This window comes from Leopardus geoffroyi, chromosome E2 (assembly GCF_018350155.1).
Source record: "Leopardus geoffroyi isolate Oge1 chromosome E2, O.geoffroyi_Oge1_pat1.0, whole genome shotgun sequence".
Lineage (NCBI taxonomy): Eukaryota > Metazoa > Chordata > Mammalia > Carnivora > Felidae > Leopardus > Leopardus geoffroyi.
Genome location: NC_059335.1, coordinates 15460902 through 15477813, shown reverse-complemented (window position 1 = coordinate 15477813; position 16912 = coordinate 15460902). Strand labels below are relative to the sequence as shown.

Below are 16912 nucleotides of genomic sequence, written 5' to 3'. Positions count from 1 at the left end.
TCTAACCTCTGGACCATAGCTTCAACATGGAGCCACCCAGCCAAGAACTCAGAGAGCTTCTAACCCCTACCCTTACCCTGACCCCTGACCTATCCCAATCCCAACCTCAACCACCCATCCTGGCTGTGGTCCCCAACTCCAATTTCTATCCCCTCCTAGAGCCTGACTCTGACACTCTCTCCCTGATCTGGCTCTAGATGCTTAAATCTAAACATCGACCCTAATCTTGACCCTTAACCCTAGACCATGACAGTGACAGACCCGACTTTCTGTCTCTGTCAGCATCTCTTCTTTCAGGGCTCTGACTGCTAAGGAGAGGGGGTGGGGGAGGAGTCTCACTGAGTAGGTCCTTTCCACCTCTGGCTAGTCTGAGATTCACCAGTTCTTCTCCTATAACACCAAGAAATCGTCCCTCTTCCCCCAGCCCCCCAAGGCCCTTACCTTCTCTGGTGTCTCTCACCAACCTCTCAGCGCCTTGGGATCCACTGCCCACCCAGTCTCTGACTCTGCTTGGCCCCTGACTCTGTAGGTCAGGTGGAGAGCCAGTCTCGTTGGGACCGGGTGCGCATCTTCCGGGCAGAGAAATCCTACGCGGTGCAGAGTGGCCGCTGGTACTTTGAGTTCGAGGCAGTCACCACCGGTGAGATGCGAGTGGGCTGGGCGAGGCCTGAGCTGCGGCCTGACGTGGAGCTGGGAGCTGACGAGCTGGCCTATGTCTTCAATGGGCACCGCGTGGGTACTCCCTGGGCTCCCTTCTGCCAGGCCCTGTGGTCCCTCTGCACACCTCATACACTCCAGCCCTGCCTCTGTCTGTGCCCCACTGTCCACTCATCCCTGCATCTGCCTTACCACTCGTCCATCTGTTCATCCATCCCTCTCTGTCCATGCACATATCTATCCATCATCCATCTTTCCATCCAACCATCCATCCGTCTATTCATCCATCCACCTATCCACAAATCCGACTATCCACCCATCTACTCATCTGCCCAAATAACCACTTACCCATCCACATTTCCATCCGTTTATTCATTTTTTTGTTAGTTTAGCCGTTCACTTATTTAAGCAATTTGTGATTTCACTTATCGATCAAATCATTTGATGCATGCATCCATCCACTCATCCATTTATCCACCTGTCCACCTATCCATCCATCTACCCACCCACTCATCCATCTATCTGTCTATAATTTCTTCCTTCCTTGTATCAACCAATGTAGAGTAAGCTTCCATTCCATTCTTCCATCTGGCCGTGCACCCTACTTCCCATCCATCCATCTCGTTATCCATTTACCTATTCTGGGGACATATAGGTATATGTGAGTCTGTAGAGGGGACATTGGTAGGTTCACTTTTCCCTTCCATCCCTCTAACTTACCACGGCCCTGAACCCCCGACTACCACTTTGGTGGTCTGCATAACCCTAGCACCAGCCATGGAAAGAGTAGAGAACGCAGGCAGAAGGGATGGGATACAGAGATCAGTGGGAAGGGAAAGCATGAAAACCTATCCCTTACATTCCAAAGATCTCTGGATGCAAATATGGGAAAAGATGGGGACCCTGTGGGGGTGACCCCTTGTCTGTCCCACATGTCTTGAACCCAATGCCTTGCATGTGTATCTTTACATGTCTCTCCTTGCTTCTGCATGTCTCCATTTCTCTGTGTCTCTCTCACCCCACATCTTCCCCTCACCTCCTCACAGGGCCAGCGCTGGCACTTGGGCAGTGAACCGTTTGGGCGTCCCTGGCAGTCAGGCGATGTCGTGGGCTGCATGATCGACCTCACAGAGAACACCATTATCTTCACCCTCAATGGCGAGGTCCTGATGTCCGATTCAGGCTCTGAAACGGCCTTCCGGGAAATTGAGGTTGGGGATGGTAAGGGCTGGCCTCGTGGCCCCTTTCTGGTTTTCTTTCATCTGACCCTATACTGCATCCCTAGTCTCCCCCTTTCCATCCTTTCTTTCCACAGTACCTCCTCCCCTCCTGCCCCCACCCTGCCCACCTATCCTCACCCCTGCCCATCCATCCCCTCCCACCAGGCTTCCTGCCTGTCTGCAGCTTGGGACCTGGTCAGGTGGGTCACCTGAACCTGGGCCAGGATGTGAGCTCCCTGCGGTTCTTTGCCATCTGTGGCCTCCAGGAAGGCTTTGAGCCATTCGCCATCAACATGCAGCGCCCGGTCACCACCTGGTTCAGCAAAAGCCTTCCCCAATTTGAGGCTGTACCCCTGGAGCACCCCCACTATGAGGTGAGGACTGACCCCACTCAATACCCTCTGATCTGCCTCCAAACCTCATTCTTCCCACAATTCTCTTCCCCAAGTGTCTCCTTTTCTTCTGTGTTAGCCCACAAACCATGTAGAAGGGCATGTTGGGACAGTTGAGCTCCCAGGGCTACCTTGTCAGGTATAACCTCAGCAAACTACAACCTGTCTGAGCTCTAGGGGCCTTGCCTATAAAATAGGGTGAGGGGAAAAAAGAAGAGCTGGATTAATCCCTTCCCCCCCCCCCCACTTCTGAATCATTTAAATACATTGGAGACATCATGCCTCTTTTTTTTTTTTTTTTTTAATGTAAACTCTATGCCCAGTGTGGGGCTTGAACTCAGGACCGTAAGCTCAAGAGTTGCCCACTCTACCAACAGAGCCAGCCAGTCGCCCCCATGATGGTTCTTTATCCCTAAACATTCCAATATGCATTTCTTCAGAACAGGCTATGCTCTTACAGAACTGCAATTACAGAAGTCAGGTCATGAAAATCAGGAAATTTAACACCAATATGTACTATTACTTAATTCATAATCTGTATTCAAATTTTAGTAATTGTGGTGATTAAAAAATTTTTTTTGGTACAGAATCAAATCCAGGATTACATGTTGCCTTTAGTTGTTATGTCTCTTTATTCTTTTATTTTTTATTTTTTATTTTTTTCTTTTTTTTCTTTTTTTAATTTTTTTTTTATTATATGAAATTTATTGTCAAATTGGTTTCCATACAACACCCAGTGCTCATCCCAAAAGGTGCCCTCCTCAATACCCATCACCCACCCTTTCCTCCCTCCCACCCCCCATCAACCCTCAGTTTGTTCTCAGTTTTTAACAGTCTCTTATGCTTTGGCTCTCTCCCACTCTAACCTCTTTTTTTTTTTTTTTTCTTTTTTCCTCCCCCTCCCCCATGGGTTCCTGTTAAGTTTCTCAGGATCCACATAAGAGTGAAACCATATGGTATCTGTCTTTCTCTGTATGGCTTATTTCACTTAGCATCACACTCTCCAGTTCCATCCACGTTGCTACAAAAGGCCATATTTCATTTTTTCTCATTGCCACGTAGTATTCCATTGTGTATATAAACCACAATTTCTTTATCCATTCATCAGTTGATGGACATTTAGGCTCTTTCCATAATTTGGCTATTGTTGAGAGTGCTGCTATGAACATTGGGGTACAAGTGCCCCTATGCATCAGTACTCCTGTATCCCTTGGATAAATTCCTAGCAGTGCTATTGCTGGGTCATAGGGTAGGTCTATTTTTAATTTTCTGAGGAACCTCCACACTGCTTTCCAGAGCGGCTGCACCAATTTGCATTCCCACCAACAGTGCAAGAGGGTTCCCGTTTCTCCACATCCTCTCCAGCATCTATAGTCTCCTGATTTGTTCATTTTGGCCACTCTGACTGGCGTGAGGTGATACCTGAGTGTGGTTTTGATTTGTATTTCCCTGATAAGGAGCGACGCTGAACATCTTTTCATGTGCCTGTTGGCCATCCGGATGTCTTCTTTAGAGAAGTGTCTATTCATGTTTTCTGCCCATTTCTTCACTGGGTTATTTGTTTTTCGGGTGTGGAGTTTGGTGAGCTCTTTATAGATTTTGGATACTAGCCCTTTGTCCGATATGTCATTTGCAAATATCTTTTCCCATTCCGTTGGTTGCCTTTTAGTTTTGTTGGTTGTTTCCTTTGCTGTGCAGAAGCTTTTTATCTTCATAAGGTCCCAGCAATTCACTTTTGCTTTTAATTCCCTTGCCTTTGGGGATGTGTCGAGTAAGAGATTGCTACAGCTGAGGTCAGAGAGGTCTTTTCCTGCTTTCTCCTCTAAGGTTTTGATGGTTTCCTGTCTCACATTCAGGTCCTTTATCCATTTTGAGTTTATTTTTGTGAATGGTGTGAGAAAGTGGTCTAGTTTCAACCTTCTGCATGTTGCTGTCCAGTTCTCCCAGCACCATTTGTTAAAGAGGCTGTCTTTTTTCCATTGGATGTTCTTTCCTGCTTTGTCAAAGATGAGTTGGCCATATGTTTGTGGGTCTAGTTCTGGGGTTTCTATTCTATTCCATTGGTCTATGTGTCTGTTTTTGTGCCATCTTTATAATTTTAATAATTACTTGTTAAAAATTTTTTGAGGGGGGGAGAGAGAAAGCATGAACATGAGCAGGGGAAGGGCAGAGTGAGAGGGAGAGAGAGAATCTTAAGCAGGCTCCATACTGGGCATGGAGCCAGATGCAGGACCTGATTTCATGACCAACTGTGAGATCATGACCTGAGCTAAAATCAAGAATTGGATGCTCAACCAACTGAGCTACCCACGCTCTCCTCTTTATTCTTTTTTTTTTCTTTTCGACGTTTATTTATTTTTGGGACAGAGACAGAGCATGAACGGGGGAGGGGCAGAGAGAGAGGGAGACACAGAATCGGAAACAGGCTCCAGGCTCTGAGCCATCAGCCCAGAGCCCGACGCAGGGCTCGAACTCACGGACCGCGAGATCGTGACCTGGCTGAAGTCGGACGCTTAACCGACTGCGCCACCCAGGCACCCCTCCTCTTTATTCTTTAATGTAGAACGTTCCTGAGTCTGTCTTTGTCTTTCATGACATTAACATTTTTGGAGAGTACACACCAGTTATTTTGCAGAATAGCTCTCATTTTGGTTTGCTGAATGTCGCCACATGATTAGGTACAAGTAACACCTATTTGGCAGAAATACCAAGACGTTGTGTCCTGCCTGATGGAGAATATCAGGAGGCACATAATGTCATTATGTCTTATTACCAATTACATTAATTTTGACTGTTTGATTTAGGTGGAGTCTCTCAGATTTCTCCACCATAAATTACTTTTTTCTCTTTGTAATTAATCAATAATTTGTGGGGAGGCATTTTGCAACTAGGTGAGAATGGATGGGTTTAAAGCAGGGGAATGTCCAGTTTGGATGTGACTTTTGGAAAGGTCTCCATTGAGAATGGATTGTAGGGGACAATAGCAGAGGCAGAAAGACCAGAGCCAGAGGAGGGAGAGGCTGGTGGAACAGATATGGACCTCCTAATTCCTGCTACTGCCAGATGTGTTCTCAACCCAAAGAACAGAATGCTAGACAGCCATGAGAATGAATAGACTAACCTACACACAACCATCCGGGTGAATCTCACAGACATAATCCCGAGAGAAAGAGGCCAGGCACAGGGTGCCTGGGTGGCTCAGTCAGTTAAGCGTCAGGACACTTGATTTAGGCTCAGGTCATGATCTCATGGTTCGAGTGATTGGGCCCTGTATCTGAGCTGACAGGGCAGAGCCTGCTTGGGATTCTCTCTCTCTCCTTCTCTCTCTGCCTGCATCCCCCTCCCCCATCTCAGCACTAAATAAATAAACATTTTAAAAATTTTAAAAAGGAAAGGAGCCAGACACAAAACACATCTTGTGGGATCCCATTCGTAGAAAGTTCAAGAACAGGCAGAGCTAATCTATGGTGTGCTAAATCAGGAGGATGTTACCGTGAAAGAATACCTCCGAAGTTTAGTTACTTTGCACACAAATCACAGGAGGGACATGGTCAGTAGACTCTTGCCCAAGAGCAAAACAGGGTCTATAAGAGACGGGAGAGAGTAGAAAAAAAGACCCTGCAGACATTCTGAGAACAGCAAATCTTGGCCACAGTTTCTGGGTAAAATTTGTTGGCTGGCAGAAAGGGAGCACAGAGGTCTTGGTATTTGGTCTTTGAAGAGAGACATCAAAGAGTGGGAACCACTCCAGTTGTTTATGGAGTCTCCAGAAAACCTTGGAGAGCCTGTCTTTGGAACGTAGAGGCCAGGCACCTGCTCTCTGTCAGCTCCTGCCTCTTGTTTAAGCCAGGCTGGTACATTTCTCTCATCAGAATCCCTCACTGCCTTTGAGAGAGTGGTGTCAAGTGGGCACCAAGAGGGCTCCTGAGGGACTTGGTCAATTTTGTTTCTCCATCTGGGTGCTGGGCACACAGGTGGGGCCACTCTATAACCTCGTCATGTTGTGCATTATGACACGCCCCTTTTCCTTAATGTTGTGTCTCCATATACAGAAAGTTTAGCAAAAGTTCATCTGGGGAGCCTTTACAAAACTCTGCCCCTTCTGGCCTGCTCTCCCTGAGACTCTCCCCAAGAGACCAGGAGGGCAGGGCCTTTGTCCTGTTCACTGATGTGTTCCTGGCACTTGGAACAGTGCCTGGCACACAGTAGGCTCTCAGTAAGTATTTGTGGAATGGATGGATGGGTGGATGACTTAGTCTGGAGTGAGACGCACAGGTAGGTCCTGGAAAGTCCCCAAGTGATTCCAGTGGATTCCAGTGTCTGACCAGGGCTGCCACGGTACAGGTGCCTAGACAGAGATTGGCAGAGGGCTGAACGCACCCCGCAGCCAAGCTGTGTGTCCCACAGGGAGCGCATCCACCCAGAGGAGCGAGTCTGGCTGATTCTCACGCAGGTGCTCTAAGGCCTAGCGGTGGCTCTGTGAGTACCAGGTTTTGGACCCATGGCCTAGCCTGCCTGGTTCAGTCTTCCTGCTTCCCTTCAGGTGGCCCGCGTGGATGGCACCGTGGATACACCGCCCTGCCTGCGCCTGAGCCACCGCACCTGGGGCTCCCAGAACAGTCTCGTGGAGATGCTCTTTCTCCGGCTCAGCCTTCCGGTCCAGTTCCACCAGCACTTCCGCTGCACGGCTGGGGCCACGCCCCTGGCGCCCCCAGGCCTGCAGCCCCCCGCCGAGGACGAGGTCAGAGCGGCAGAACCCGACCCGGACTATGAAAACCTGCGCCGCTCAGCGGGGCGCTGGGGCGAGGCTGAGGGGGCCAAAGAAGGAACTGCCAAGGAGGGGGCACCCGGGGGCAACGCCCAGGCTGGGGCAGAGGCCCCGCCCGCCAGGGTGGAGAACGAGAAGGATGCTACCACAGAGAAGAACAAGAAGAGAGGGTGAGTCAAGGGTGGGGCCAGGGTGGGGTTTGGGACCCCCAATTAGGTAACCTCAATAACTTGAGGATTGGGGCGCCTGGGTGGCTCAGTCGGTTGAGCGTCCGACTTCGGCTCAGGTCACAATCTCCTGGTCCGTGAGTTCGAGCCCCGCGTCGGGCTCTGGGCTGATGGCCCAGAACCTGGAGCCTGCTTCCGATTCTGTGTCTCCCTCTCTCTCTGCTCCTCCCCCGTTCATACTCTGTCTCTCTCTGTCTCAAAAATAAATAAACTTAAAAAAAATAATAATAACTTGAGGAACCCCAATGTATCCCAGAGTGGCCCCATATATGTTAAGAGGAGTCAGAACACTGAGGGAGACTATCATGCCTCAAGTGAACCCCATTATTTTCCTGGGATGCCCTCATTTCCTTCAGAATGTAAAATCAGAGTACCCCACTGTATCTATGGAGAACTCCACTATCCTTGGGGGTACCTAATGGGCCTCAAAGCATTTCACCCAATGGACTTCATTATCCATGGACACTACAGTGGACAGACACTAAAATATCATGGGAGAGTTGATGGTACCCCAGGGTATCCCAGTGAACACCACTGGTCTTCTAGATTGGGGTCACTTCTCTGTCTCAAATGTGCCCCCAAAAAGCTAACTTCAAAGGAGACTCTCAAAAGGCATTAAACCTGATTTGAAGCAAACGTGTTTTCCTCTACTAGGCAGTGGTTTTCAATGGGATGTAGTTCTGTGTCTCTTGGCGGGTGTTTGGACGTGATGGACGATGTTGGTCATCACGGTTTGTTGAGGTGGTGGTACTGCTCCAGGAATCCTACATGCCTTCAGTGTATAAGACAGTACCACACAATGAAGAATTGTCCTTTCCCAAATGCCTTTAGCACCCATATGAGAAATGCGGACTTGGGGAACCACTGTATGCCCAAAGGGAACCTCCATGTTCCCAGAGGCACTTTTAAATTTGGGTGACTGGGTATCAGCAAGCACAGAGCACAGCATCTCCAGAATGGATTATGCTGACAGTTGGGAGTTTTATCCTTCAAGAGGCGCGGTCTTGGGCATTAGAAATGGGATGTATTTAGGATGGATGTGGGGGCCATGAATGTTGTGGTGAAGAGGCCTGGGGGGACTGGGCTTGAAAGCTGGCTCTCACGGTAGCCTTTCCTCATCACCAGGTTCTTATTCAAGGCCAAGAAGGCCGCCATGATGACCCAACCACCAGCCACTCCCACTCTGCCTCGACTCCCTCGAGAGGTGGTGCCTGCTGACAACCGTGATGACCCCGAGATCATCCTCAATACTACCACGGTGTGAACCTGGGGCCCTTAACTCCGAGACCCCTCAGATTTCCAAATTTCATGCTGCCATCTCTAGTAATTTCCCTTCCTGGGGACACCCTGATATATACTGAAGTCCACAAAATAGAGCACACACTGAGTTAATCCCTTGAACCCCTGAATCCGTATAGCTAGGGGTCTAAAAATTGCAGGGAACACCATGAAGCTATAAGGCACACTGATAAAACTCCCAGGGATCCCAGAATCCAGAGTATATAGCAATGTAGACTTGGGACCTCAATATTTGGGTTCAACCATATAAACTCGATACCCCCAACTTTAATAGCTACTCTAGTATATTCCTGGGAAGCAAAATTGACAATTATCTCAATAAAGTTTAGGGATTTCCCAAATCTGGAATGTTTTCTGAGACAGGTAGCTTCGTGGTTAGGATTATGGGCTACCTGGGTGCCAAGTGGGTAAGTCACCTCAACTGCTCTCTATGCCTTCTCCTTTATGGAAGCTTTATGGTTCTCCCATCAGCAAAATGAGGATAAAAGTTGTACCCACTTGATGGTGATTATAAAAGTTAAGTAAATTAACTTGTGAACTGTTTGTTAACTATTATTTATCAGTAACTTTGCGATTTGGAGAGGGACCCAAATTTGGGGTATCACAAATACTCCCAGAGGATTCCCGAGTCTAAAAATGTATCAGTAGGCACAGAAACAGGGACATAGACCCAGGGGGGTCTCAAATCCAGTAATTTATTGTTGAACTCCCAGAGGACACTGCAAATCCAGAGAGGCCAACTTAGAGTCCCAGGGAAGCCCTGTGTCACCCGCCTTCCAGACTGACCATTGATCTCCCTTTGCCTCTCTAGTACTATTACTCCGTGAGGGTCTTCGCTGGCCAGGAGCCCAGCTGTGTGTGGGTGGGCTGGGTCACCCCCGACTACCATCAACACGACATGAACTTCGACCTCAGCAAGGTCCGGGCAGTGACGGTGACCATGGGGGACGAACAAGGCAACGTCCACAGCAGGTGCCCAGGAAGGGTGGGGACAGTGGGAAGTGAGAGGTCAGTGCTGGGCACCTGGCTCGGCAGCTTCCCTCCCCCTCTTCTTCTCCTCTTCTCTTCCTGTTGACTTTCCAACAATGGCTCCTGCTCTTGGTTTCTTCTCCTCTTCTTTTTCCATTTGTTCTTTTCCATTTTCTCTTCCTTCTTCATCTCACCCTCCCCTTTCTACATTTCCTCCTTTCTCTGTTCTCTCTTCCTGCTCTCCTTCCCTCTCTTCCTCCCAGAACCCCCAGCCAACTTCTAAGAACCTTCACTCTGAGGGGCTCAGGGTTTCGGCATCAGGTCTGCAGGTGGTGGGGGTTTAGGTATGGAACTCTGAGGTCATGGTGTCCTGGGAGTTTGGGGAAGGAAGTGTCCAGAGTCCATGCACTGACCACTCCTGTTTCCTCCAGCCTCAAGTGCAGCAACTGCTACATGGTGTGGGGCGGGGACTTCGTGAGCTCGGGGCAGCAGGGCCGGATCAGCCACACGGACCTTGTCATTGGCTGCCTCGTGGACTTGGCCACTGGCCTGATGACATTTACTGCCAATGGCAAAGAAAGCAACACCTTTTTCCAGGTGAGCCCGGCCCTCAGCAACTTAGCAACAGTGTTCTCATGTCCCACTACACTGGGATGACCCTTCCAGACCCCCTCTGAGGACAGATCCCAGAGAGACAGGACAAAAACAGCTCCTAGTCTGCCCTCAGGACAGGCCAGACCTGGGTAGTTCCTGGGGGACCACCTAGTTAACCTTGCATTGAACTGACACCCAGAACGGAGGAGACAGCCTTGACCCCGGAGAGTGGTCCATAGTCCCTCTTAGGCCAGGTGACATCAATTGCCAACCTTTCACCAATCAAGGAACACCCTAGGATGAATCCTAAGATAGCCTTTTCCTTTTCAACATTTTATGATGAAAGATCTCAAACGTACAACAAAATTAAAGGAATCGTACTTCGAACACCCACATACCCACTACCAAGATTCTACCACCTACACTGGCTTTATGACATATTTATCCACCTATCCACCCATTAATCCACCTAACTTGGATTCTGTAAAACTTTATTTTATTTTTATTCTTTAAACTTAACTTATTTTGAGAGATCGAGCAAGCAGGGGAGGGGCAGAGAGAGAGAGGGAGAGAGAGAATCCCAAGCAGGTTCCATGACGTCAGCCCAGAGCCCGATGCAGGGTTCAATCTCACAAACCGTGTGAGATCATGACCCGAGCCGAAATCAAGAATCGGATGCTTAACCGACTGAGCCACCCAGGCGCCCCTAAAACTTTATTTCAAATGGAGAATTTTCAAAAACATGCAAAAATAGAATAGCGTACTGAACGTCCATGTCCCCACTACCCAGCTTCAACGAGTACGCACTCACAGCCAATCTCGTGTCGTCTTTAGCCTCCACACCCCCCTCACTGCCATACACTCTGGATGGTTTTGAAGGAGTCCCCAGATATCTTTTCATCTCTTTTCAGTATGTATCTCTAAAAAAATAAGGATTCTTTTAAAAAGCATGACCACAATACCACTTGGATCTAAAAAACAAACACGAACAAATCCAATAATTCCTAATTAATTAACCAAATATCCAGTCCACGTTCCCATTTCCCCGGTTGTCTCAAAACTGTCTTTTTCCCATTTGTTCATTTGAACTGGAATCCAAATAAGATCTTCTATTTTAATTGGTTGCTAGACCCTTCGAGTCTCCTATGTAGATTTCCCTTCCAGCTCTCTCTCTCTTCGAAATGTGTTTGCTGAAGAAACCAGGCTGTCTGTCCTGTAAAGCTTTGCTTCTCAAAGTATGGTCCCTGGACCGGCAGGGTCTGCCTCACCTGGGGGCTCATTAGAGATGCAGACTCTCAGGGCACCTTGGGTGGCTCAGTCGGTTAAGCGGCCTGCCCTTGGTTTCAGCTCAGGTCATGATCTCACGGTTTTGTGAGTTCAAGCCCCGCATCGGGCTCTGCACTGGCAATGCAGAGCCTGCTTGGGATTCTCTCTCTCTCTCCCTCTCTCTCTCTCTCTCTCTGTCTCTGCCCCTCCCCCCTCAAAATAAATAATAAAACTTAAAAAAATTTTTTAAAAATGCAGAATCTCTTGGGGCGCCTGGGTGGCTCGGTCGGTTAAGTGGCCGACTTCGGCTCAGGTCATGATCTCGCGGTCCGTGAGTTCAAGCCCCGCATCGGGCTCTGTGCTGACAGCTCAGAGCCTGGAGCCTGCTTCAAATTCTGTGTCTCCCTCTCTCTCTGACCCTCCCCCGTTCATGCTGTCTCTCCCTGTCTCAAAAATAAATAAACATTAAAAATGCAGAATCTCAGGCTTCCCCCCAGACCTGCCCAATGAGAATGCCAAACTTAATCCTGGGAGATTCGTGTGTCTACCGCCATCGGGAGTGCCGGCCTAGCTTCTCAGTCTGCATCTGGCTGTCGCATCCCCCCGGCGTTGTTTTAACATTTTCCTCTGTCCCCTGTATTTCCTGGGAACTAGGACACGGGTCCAGAGGTGCGGTTAGATTCAGGTTGGGCAAGACGGCTTCACAGACGATGGTGTTTGTGGTGATGAAGGCTCGGGGGGTTCCGCCGCGGAGATCAGAGGGGCTGGAGGGAAAGCGCAGTCAGAAGAACTTTCTGGATTTTGAAGCATGAGTCTTGGGAGAGAAGTGGGAATGGTGGCGGGCATGATATGCACAGTGATCCCGGGGGAGCTGGAGGTTGGCCTGGCCGGATCAGAGGGGGGACAGTCCGTGAGCAGCCTCGGGGCGCTCAGTCGGAAACATGGGGCGCTTTCAGTGCCTGAGTTTGGATCCGTAGACACCAGCAGGATCAAGCTGGGGCAATCGACCCCAGGGTTCAGAATCCACACTCAACATCACCTCCAGGTCACCCGCTTCCTCATCCTGCCCTCTTCTGTCTTGCCAGGTGGAGCCCAACACGAAGCTGTTCCCTGCCGTCTTTGTCCTGCCCACCCACCAGAATGTCATCCAGTTTGAGTTGGGGAAGCAGAAGGTGAGGGTGCGGTGATGGGGCAGGCTGAGGCAGTAGGTGCGGGAGGTCAGGCTGGCAGAGTGGCTGAAAAGTGGGGCAATCCGGGAGGTCTCCCTGGAAGCAGAGTGGCAGGACAGAGAGGGCTGGGAATTGTGACCGGTGCCCACCTCTGTGCCTCCAGAACATCATGCCGCTGTCAGCCGCCATGTTTCTGAGTGAGCGCAAGAACCCGGCCCCGCAGTGCCCGCCTCGGCTCGAGGTGCAGATGCTGATGCCTGTGTCGTGGAGCCGGATGCCCAACCACTTCCTGCAGGTGGAGACGCGGCGAGCCGGCGAGCGGCTGGGCTGGGCCGTGCAGTGCCAGGAGCCACTGACCATGATGGCGTTGCACATCCCTGAGGAGAACCGGTCAGGGCCGGCCCAGACCCGCAGGGGTGGGACGGGTGTTGCAAGCCCTCTGGGGTCCAGATCCCCCTCAGTGCACCCCTCCACCCGTACCCCAGGACTCCAGACAACACCCCAGCAGGCCCCAGACCTACCTCAGGGAACCCTGACTCAGCGCGGGCATCCCCAGATAAGACTCCAGGGGACTCCAGACCCACCTCAGAGGGCTTTAGGCCCATATTAGTGGACCAACGACTCACCTCCAGGGACCCCAGACCTACCCCACAGGGCCCCAAGCCTATGTCAGGGGGCCCAGGTCCACACTGAGGAGCCACACAACACTCCAGGAGCCTCAAGTGCACCTCGGAAGGTCACGGACGTTACTCAGAGGGGCCTGCACGCGCCCCCGGTTGTCCTGGGAGACACGCCCACGGAGACTTCGGATGTGTCCCGTGGGGATCTCAAACCCAGTCCAGGGGACCCAGACACACCGGGGGTAGAGATGTATTCACATGTATGGCAGGAATGCTCTTAGTTACTCTGAACACACAGTCCAGTCCCAGACTCACTCCAGGAGGCTGTAACGTGTCATCTTCCTTTTATTCATTCATTCAACAAACGGCTCTGAGCTTTTCCTACGTGGCCAGCAGCATTCTGGGCTGGCAACACCAAGCTCTTGTGAACAGACACTCCAGCAATGCTCATGTATAACTCTGGGGCTCAGACTTGCCCAAGGGGACCCAGGCCCACCTCCGGGAGTCCCAGATTCACTCACTCGCTCGCTCGCTCACTCACTCAATCTATCTATCCATCATCCACCCATCTATCTATCTACCTATCTGTCTAACAAGCATTTATTGAACACTCACTTTGTGCTAAGTCCTGTTTAGTTTCCGGGAATACAGCAGAAAACAAAAACAAAAACAAAAACAAACAAACAAAACCCCAAAAGGCAGACAGGTCCTGCCCTGGTGGGGTTTACATTCTCGTTGCACTCAAACATCGCCAAGTTACTCAGCCCTGCCAGAGGGAGGTTCAGTTTCCATTTGGGAATCCCAGACGTATCTTAGGGTCACCAGATCTCCTCCGGAGATTCTCAGACACTGAGTACCAGACCATCCCAGGGATCCCAGATATATCCCAAGGAGCCCCCAGACCACTTAGGGACTTCTAGAACCATGGAAAGACCCAGCTCCACACACCTCACAGAACCCTGACCCAGCGGGCCCCCGGGAACCCCTGCTGGGGTGGCCGCCACTCTCACCGGTACCCCTCTCTGCCTCTCTGTGCCCCTGCCTCCCACCTCCTCTGCTGGCTCTGGCCCGTCTCCGCCGCAGATGCATGGACATCCTGGAGCTGTCGGAGCGCCTGCACCTGCAGCGGTTCCACTCCCACACCCTCCGCCTCTACCGCGCCGTGTGCGCCCTGGGCAACAACCGCGTGGCGCATGCTCTGTGCAGCCACGTGGACCAGGCGCAGCTGTTACACGCCCTGGAGGACGCGCACCTGCCGGGCCCGCTGCGGGCGGGCTACTACGACCTGCTCATCAGCATCCATCTGGAAAGTGCCTGCCGCAGCCGCCGCTCCATGCTCTCTGAGTACATCGTGCCCCTCACGGAGGAGACCCGCGCCATCACTCTCTTCCCGCCCGGAAAGAGTGCGGAAAACGGCCCCCGCCGCCACCGCCTGCCTGGCGTTGGCGTCACCACCTCGCTGCGGCCTCCACACCATTTTTCACCGCCCTGTTTCGTGGCTGCCCTGCCGGCTGCTGGGGCGGCAGAAGCCCCGGCCCGCCTCAGCCCCAGCATCCCTCTCGAGGCCCTGCGGGATAAAGCACTGAGAATGCTGGGGGAGGCCGTGCGCGATGGTGGGCAGCACGCACGTGACCCTGTCGGGGGCTCTGTGGAGTTCCAGTTTGTGCCCGTGCTCAAGCTTGTGTCCACCCTGCTGGTAATGGTTTCCTCCTGCTTCCTTCTGTCCCGTTCTTCTTCCACATTCCAAACAATCCATCCATCCGTACGTCAACCTCCCTCTCATTTGTGCCTCCAACCGCCCGTTCATCTCTCCATCCTTCGTTCACTTTTCCTCCCATCCGTTCATCTGTCATCTGTTAATCTGCTTATCGTTGTTTTCCCCCTTCTTTCCATTCGTCCATCCAACCAACCATCATTCATCCATCAATCCATTCATCCTCCACCTACCTTTCCATCCACCCAGTTGTTCAGTCAAACTCCCATCTTCCCATCCACAAGACCATCCACTTATTCTTCTATTTTCTGCCCACGTATCCATCCATCCATTCATGTACCATCCATCCAGTTTTCAATCTAGTTGTCCATTCATCCTTCCACTTACTCATACATCAGCACACCCACTGTTCCATCTGTTCATTTATCCACCTACCCACTTATTTATTAATCTGTCTTTCCTTTCATGCATCCAGCTATCATCCGCCTTCCCCCTGTGCATCCATCCATCCACCCATCTACAGATTCATCCATTCCTTCATCTTCCACCTACCTGTCTGTTCACCGATGCATCTCTCAATCCATATGTATGTGCACCCATCCACCTACCCACAAATCCGCCCAACCATCTACACCCATTCATCCACCTCCCATCCACCCGTTCTTCATCCTCTATTTCATGGGTCCTTTCATTCACATACCCATCTCATGACTCATGAATATATACATCCATCCAAATTTTCGTGCCCAAACTATCCACCCATCCATCATCCAAGCATCCCATTTCATCCCATCCCCTGGCTATTTACCCATGTATCTGTTTACCCATCCACTCATTTACATACTCATTCACCTGTCACATCATCCATCCACCTACCCACCCATCCATACACTACATATCCTGTCATCTATCCGCCCATCTCTTCCTCCACCTTTACTTTCATCTTTCCATCCATATCTGCCCATCAATTTCTCTCCCCTTCAGACCTCTGATATTCCATCTGTTAAGTCAGCCACCCAGTCCCCCCTCCCCCACTTACCCATCTCTCTTCTCCCCACTGTTTTTCCCTTTCATCTACCTTCTCTCCCTCCATCTGTTGGCATTTTCGTTATGTTTACTGAGTGCTAGCATATGCTAGGAGCTATGAAGGCATCCATCAGGGTAGGGTATGGTCTGTTTCAGAGTCACATATGCTCAAGTTTAGGAGAAAGAACATTTGCTAGTGAAGGGAGAGGCACTCATGTTTGGCTATGTGGTCTGGTTGGCTATGCGCTTAGGTGGGACACAGGGTGTGGATCTGGGGGGATCTTAAGGAGGCTGGAGAGCAGGGCAGGGGGTGACATTTCTCTGTGTTGGAGGAATCACATCTAGCCCATGCAGGAATGAATTTGGCATATTCAGGAGAAGTAGGTTGGGGAGTGAGGCTGGGACTTAATTTGAGGTCCTGTGGGCCACAGTGAAGGATCCAGGCTTTGTCCTATAGGTGATGGGCATCTTTGATGATGAGGATGTGAAACAGATCTTGAAGATGATTGAGCCTGAAGTATTCACTGAAGAAGAAGAGGAAGAGGAAGAGGAGGAAGAGGAAGAAGAAGATGAAGAGGAGAAGGAAGAGGATGAGGAGGAAGAGGCACAGGAGAAGGAAGATGAGGAAAAAGAGGAAGAGGAGACAGCCGAAGGGGAAAAAGAAGAAGGCCTGGAGGAAGGGCTGCTCCAGATGAAGTTGCCAGAGTCTGTGAAGTTACAGGTAGGCTGGTTCTTCCTGTTCTCCAGCCTCCACTCATCTGGGCTGGAAAACACAGGATCTGGTGGGGGATGAGTCTGGACCTTGCCCTGAGGCAGTGGGGAGCTGTGGAAGTGCCACGGGTGGTTGGCATGCTTCTGGCTTCAAATGGCCTCTCTGGTTGCCATGTGGCAAGTGAATTGGAGGGATGAGACCACGGAGAAGTCTGGCTTAAGGATCCAGGCAGGAAATGATGGCGGCAGATGGGGCAGGGCCATGGAGAGGGGAGAGGAA

The 16912-nt window shown here is 50.8% G+C and overlaps 1 protein-coding gene across 5 annotated transcripts in view; it reads left to right on the top strand.

The window, feature by feature from the left end:
- RYR1 (ryanodine receptor 1) overlaps nt 1-16912 on the top strand; it is a 119170-nt gene that overhangs the window by 26127 nt on the left and 76131 nt on the right. For all 5 annotated transcript variants that reach the window (XM_045442449.1, XM_045442447.1, XM_045442450.1 and 2 more), the window contains 11 exons: nt 530-732; nt 1704-1878; nt 2043-2251; nt 6813-7207; nt 8390-8522; nt 9375-9535; nt 9964-10129; nt 12478-12564; nt 12725-12951; nt 14265-14877; nt 16379-16642. In XM_045442449.1, coding sequence (XP_045298405.1) covers nt 530-732; nt 1704-1878; nt 2043-2251; nt 6813-7207; nt 8390-8522; nt 9375-9535; nt 9964-10129; nt 12478-12564; nt 12725-12951; nt 14265-14877; nt 16379-16642 — 2633 coding nt within the window. The remainder of the gene's footprint in view (nt 1-529; nt 733-1703; nt 1879-2042; nt 2252-6812; nt 7208-8389; nt 8523-9374; nt 9536-9963; nt 10130-12477; nt 12565-12724; nt 12952-14264; nt 14878-16378; nt 16643-16912) is intronic.